This window comes from Cervus elaphus, chromosome 31, assembly GCF_910594005.1.
Source record: "Cervus elaphus chromosome 31, mCerEla1.1, whole genome shotgun sequence".
NCBI classification, from domain to species: domain Eukaryota; kingdom Metazoa; phylum Chordata; class Mammalia; order Artiodactyla; family Cervidae; genus Cervus; species Cervus elaphus.
The window spans coordinates 4688706-4694752 of record NC_057845.1 but is presented as its reverse complement, the minus strand read 5'-3'; the positions used below and the strand labels follow the sequence as shown (position 1 = coordinate 4694752).

The window sequence follows — 6047 nt, the reverse complement described above, 5'->3', positions numbered from 1 at the left end:
GAACCCTCCTCATTGTGGCCCCCTCCCCAGCTTCCTGGAGGCCTGGTTCAGCTGGAGGGAATTCTGGAAGCTGGTCACTGCTGGGGCAGCTCTGCCTGTCTTGTCTGAAGGCAAATCCTCAACCCCAGAAACTGATCATCCTCTGGGAACCTCAGTTTCACCATCCACAGCAGGGATTTTAAAAGTGCTCAGCTCCTAGGGTTCCCCTGAGAGTCAAATGCAAGTGTCTGTTAAAATACTTTGGGAAACAGGATGCCTTAGCATAAGGGCGAATGATTACACTCACACTTACCTGCTTGAAGGGTCTTGGTAGGATCCCCCAGCACACTGAGGAACTCACTTAGGGAGAGAGGAAGAGGCCTCAGCAGGAAGGATCTGAGTCCCCTGCAGAATTGTATGGACAAGAAGGAGAGAGATCAAGGAAATCACCTTGAAAGTTTCAAGCATGTCAGTCCAGTTCAGTTCAGTTGCTCCGTCATGTCCAACTCTTTGCGACCCCATGGACTGCAGCATGCCAGGCCTCCCTGTCCAGCACCAACTCCCGGAGTTTACTTTCAAGGTGGTTTCCTTGATCTCTCTCCTTCTTGTCCATACAATTCTGCAGGGGACTCAGATCCTTCCTGAGGCCTCTTCCTCTCTCCCTAAGTGAGTCCGTCAAGTGTGATAGGGGATCCTACCAAGACCCTTGCCTCTCTATGAAATCTAGGGGAAACTCTTGGATTAAACCTCCATTGGGAGTTCACACATTTCAAGGAGGAACCTGTGAGCTAGTGGAGATTTCAAACCAATATTCAGACACCCCCAGGACACACTGTCGTTGCAAAGCTCTGGGAAGATAAAGAAATGAACAAGTGGTTCCCACCCTCAAAACAACCAGAAGTAAGTGCAAAGATAACCTCCACATAACACAATCCAGGCTACAGGGGAAAGCCACCAATGGTTTGCCAAGAGTGATGAGGGGAAGAAGATGAGATATCACCAAGACTTTGAGAAGAAAGTAAACTGGAGCTGAACCCAAAGCCTGGGCAGGATGTTATAGCAAAACTTGAGGTCAGACTCTTGAGAGTCCCTTGTTCTGCAAGGAGATCCAACCAGTCCATCCTAAAGGAAATCAGTCCTGAATATTCATTGGAAGGACTGATGCTGACACTGAAGCTCCAACACATTGGCCACCTGATGTGAAGAACTAACTCATTGGAAAAGACCCTGATGCTGGGAAAGATTGAAGGCAGGAAGAGAAGGGGACAACAGAGGATGAGGTGGTTGGATGGCATCACTGACTCGACAGACATTAGTTTGAGTAAGCTCTGGGAGCTGGTGATAGACAGGGAAGTCTGGTGTGCTGCAGTCCATGGGATTGCAAAGAGTCAAACACAACTGAGCAACTGAACTGTACTGAACTGGAGGTCAGAAGCAAAGATTAAAGTGGGATATTGGGGCTGACACGTACACTACTGATACTATGTACAAAAGAGAACTATGTACAAAAGAGAACTGGTGGGAACATACTGTATAGTGCAGGGCACTTTACTTCAGGCACTGCTGTGACCTCAGTGGGAGGGAAACCCAAAAGGAAGGGGATATGTGTACGGCTGATTCATTTTGCTCTACAGCAGAAACTAACACGACATTGTAGAGTAACTCTACTGTGATAGAAATTAACAACAATAAAAAAGCTCAGAGTGAGCCTACGGGGAGAATGTTAATGGAAGAAAACGGAACAAAACAGCCCCGAAATCAGCAGGCACGGCCAATGGACCACAAGAGCTGAAATCAGTCCCTGCAATGACAGGTCCTTCAACAGCATCCTTCTTCTTACATGAAAGGGGACCACGGTGGAGAAACTCATTTCCCTGAAGTTAGCATCAACATCAGTGCTATCCAGTAGAACTCTCTGTGATGATGAAATGTTCTCTGGATTGTCCAACAGATGGCCATGACAGCCACTTGAAGCAATGCTAGTGCAACCAAGCAACTAAATTCTAGCTTGATCTTATTTTAGTAAATTAAATTGTAACAAGCACAGGTGCTAGCGACTACCATAGTGGATGGTGGAGGTTCAGGTATCAAAAGGCACTCAGCTACTCTCTGTGTGATGATGACACGCTGCAGTAGTATGCCCTGGTGCTGGGGTAGAGAGCACCCACAGCCACCAAGCGATGCTCTTTCATTTAGGGAAGAGAAAGGTTCAGTTCCACCCTCAACAGATACAAGTGTGTGGCTGAGTTGCTGTTTTGCTATTTTGGCTGTTTATTATTTTTTTTTCTTTCTGATAAAAGGCAGATTTCTGTGTTTTTGTTTAACCAAAAGTCGAGTCACTGATAAAGTGAATACATGTCCCTTTGGGGGAGGAAAGAAGCTCCTTAGTCCCTAAAGACCTTTTAATCAGAAAGAGAAGAGAGAAGGAGTCTGGAAGTAAATATTCTAATGCTACTGATCCTTGAGCCCAGAAATTTGGTCCTCAAAGCCTTGAAGAAAATCACATATTTATAAAAAACCTGTTTCAACCATTCTTATAGCAGCATTATTTGCAATGGCCAAAAACATGGAAGCAACGGAAATGTCCATCTACAGAGAACTGGATAAAACGTGGTGTATACATACAATGGACTGTTACCCAGCCTTAAAAAAGAAACGAAACCCTGATACTAAAGCTGGGATGAACAGTGAAGACATTATACTACAGGAAACAAGCATCATTAGAAGATAAAAACGGTGTGATCCCCAGTAGGAGGTACCTAGAGTAGTCGGATTCATAGAGGAATAATGGTTGCCAGGAGTTTCGGGGAGGATGGGGGACTGCTTAGTAAATATAGAGTTCCAGCTTTTAAAGACGAAGAGTTCTGCGGAGTGGATGTACAACAATGTGCCTGCACGCAACTGTACACTTACACTTGGTTAAGACGCTAAATTAGAGGTTATGTGTATTTGACCACAATTTAAAACAAACCTTTGTGTATCCTGAATATTCATTGGAAGGACCGATGAGGAAGCTGCAGCTCCAATACTTTGGCCACCTGATGCAAAGACCGACTCATTAGAAAAGCTCCTGATGCTGGGAAAGATGGAAGGTCAGAGGAGAAGGGGACGACAGTGGACGAGATGTTGGGATGGCATCATTGACTCAACGGACATGAGTTTGAGCAAGCTCCGGGAGTTGGTGATGGACAGGGAGGCCTGGCGTGCCAGAGTCGGACACGACTGAGCGACTGAACAATATGCTACGTCTACAAAAAAGGAGAGACAGGAGGGCAGAGGAGCTTCAGTCTCACCATCCCACCACCAGTCCTCCGAGAGCCCCGCTCCACCCGAAAAGGCGCGTCCCTGCCTCCCTCCATCCCGCGGCGGGGGCGGGGGCAGTGGGGTAGGGGGTGGAGTGTCGTGTGATTCTCCACCGTGCGCTCACAATAATCTCCTTAAGCCGCGCCAGCGGTACCTCGGCGCCCGCCCTCGGGGAGCGGGCGGCCAATGAGCACGCGCCGGAGCCGGACCTCGCGCCCGCATTGGCTGCGCCCGGCAGCCCGCGACCCCGCAGGTTCCCAAGCCGGGTTTAAAGCGGTCGCGCGCGGGCTCCTGCTTCGCCATCAGCTCCCCCGCGCGCAGGTCTGCGGGGCGGGGCGGCCTGCCGAAAGGCCCACCCTGGGGCGTTCCTGAAGGGCGCCTCGGCCGCCCCCGCCGTTCCCCCAGATGTATTATGCGGTTTCCCAGGCGCGCGTGAACGCGGCCCCCGCGACTATGCTGCGGCCGCCGAGGCCGGGAGACGTGCCGGTCGGGGCCTCCTTGTACGAGTTGGTGGGCTACCGGCAGCCGCCCTCCTCGTCCTCCTCTTCTTCGTCCCCGACGGGGGCTGCGCTCCTCCCCAAGGCGGCGCGCGAGAAGCCGGAGGCGCCCGTCGACACGCCGGGCACGGGAGCCGGGACTGGGGCGCACGCGGGCGGCGGGCCCCGGGCCGATGCCAAAGAGGAGCAGCAACAGCAGCTGCGGCGCAAGATCAACAGCAGAGAGCGGAAGCGGATGCACGACCTGAACCTGGCCATGGACGCGCTGCGCGAGGTCATCCTGCCCTACTCGGCGGCGCACTGCCAGGGCGCGCCGGGCCGCAAGCTCTCCAAGATCGCCACGCTGCTGCTCGCCCGCAACTACATCCTGCTGCTGGGGAGCTCGCTGCAGGAGCTGCGCCGCGCGCTCGGCGAGGGCGCAGGGCCCGCCGCGCCGCGCCTGCTCCTGGCTGGCCTGCCGCTGCTCGCCGCCGCGCCGGGCTCGGTGCTGCTGGCGCCCGGCGCCGTGGGGCCGCCCGACGCGCTGCGCCCGGCCAAGTACCTGTCTCTGGCGCTCGAGGAGCCGCCGTGCGGCCAGTTCGCGCTCCCCGGCGGCGGTCCGGGCGGCGGCGCGGGCGGCCCTGGCCTCTGCACCTGCGCCGTCTGCAAGTTCCCGCACCTGGTCCCGGCCGGCCTGGGCCTGGCCGCTGTGCCGGCGCAGTTCTCCAAGTGAGGGCCGGCTCGGGCGCCACCTCGGCCCGGCCTCCCGCCGCCCAAGCCGGGCAGAGCCAGGAGGGCACTGCGGACCTCCTCGCCCAGAGACAGGGACTGCTGGGCGTCCCCTTTCGCGCCCCCATTCCGGGGAAATTAAAGTGACCCGAGCGGATGTTCGACAGAACGTCGGGGCACTTTGGGGTCTTGGGTGGCTTCCAGCTGCTTTGCGCTCACGTGCGCGCTCTCACCGTCTTCCCGCGCCCGTGTCTCCCGGTTCCTGGAGTCGTGCGTTTCTCAAGGGCGATGCGGACTTTACGGCGCCGGGCTAGCCCGGGTGCGGCGGTGGGCCGACACCTGCAGAGCCAGGGAACCAAGGGGCTATTCTCGGAGGGCGGGGGGCTGCAGGTAGACTTGGAGGTGTTTCCTTCTTCTCGGCCAGAGGTCACAGGCGCCCTTGTTCACCAGCAGCCAGTCCCGGTTAGAGGAGGCTGGCCGACCCCCAGGAAGCCGAGAAAGACCACGCCGTCAGTGCAGACGGCTTCGCGCATAGCAGACGGACAGACAGACCCTCGGCGGCCAGACGGTTGGCATCGCGGTGCCGCGGGAGGGCCGGTGACAATTCCCGGGTCGATGAGTGCGCTGGATTGGAAAACCCGCTTTCATACCCCGACTATGAGAGTGCAGTTTTTTCAGAATCGCAGAGCGGGTGTTTGGTCGCGATGATGCACTCTTAAATCTGAAATCTTCTGAGAAGGGCGGTTTGGACCTCGAGATTCCTCCTTTTGTCTCCCCTTCCCGCAGGGGCAGCGTAGGCAACTTTTGAGCTTGCTTGAAAACAACCACCTTTCCTCCGCAGACCGGCTTCCGGGCGTACTAAAAGAAAATAGGTAACAATGCGTTTCGCGGTTGCCGGCTTGGCAGAAGGCACGATCTCTAATTAACGTTCTGCCTCGTTAAACACGGAGGGGGACCAGGGACCCTGCTGTGGTGGCCACGGCGGGGTGGCGTTTTCTGCGCGGTCCCTTCGCGTTCGGGGGGGTCTTGGACCAGCGCGTGGGCCAGGTCTTCTGGCCACTTCGGGATGGAAAAACTACGTTGATTTGTTACAGGCGTTAGCAAATTACTTCATCCAAGATGACTTCATGATCTTTCAGCAGCTTGCTTTGGATTTTAAGGTTTCGGGGTTGTTGATAGTTGCCGAATTTAACTGGCATTGTATTTTTTTTCCCCTCTAACTTTGTTTCCCTGCGCTGTGAAGAATCAACAAAATAAACATGTAAGGGCCTTACATTTTTTGTCTGATTTGTTAAGAAAAAAGTCCCCGTGCCTGATGGATTGAGAACCTCAGAATGAAGGGTAATAAATAATTAAATGCCTCCGGTCAAAAGGTTTAAACCTAACTTCCTGATATGTAAAAACTAATCCGATGAAGTCAACTCTAGGCCAAGTTGAGAGGCATCTGAAGGGGCAGGCAGGTAAATGGGTGGATGAGAAGAGAGGGAGGAATTCTGGGAATCAGTTCTTAGCCAAACTTGGTGGGCGTGGGTCTTTTCACACTACAACTTCAGCCTCTGA

At 54.3% G+C, this 6047-nt stretch overlaps 1 protein-coding gene across 1 annotated transcript; it reads left to right on the top strand.

The window, feature by feature from the left end:
• The first annotated feature begins 3581 nt into the window (after positions 1-3581).
• OLIG1 (oligodendrocyte transcription factor 1) lies at positions 3582-5760 on the top strand. The gene has a single exon (XM_043892861.1). The coding sequence runs from the start codon at positions 3688-3690 to the stop codon at positions 4489-4491; it is 804 nt and encodes a 267-aa protein (XP_043748796.1). The 5' UTR covers positions 3582-3687; the 3' UTR covers positions 4492-5760.
• The last annotated feature ends 287 nt before the right edge of the window (positions 5761-6047 follow it).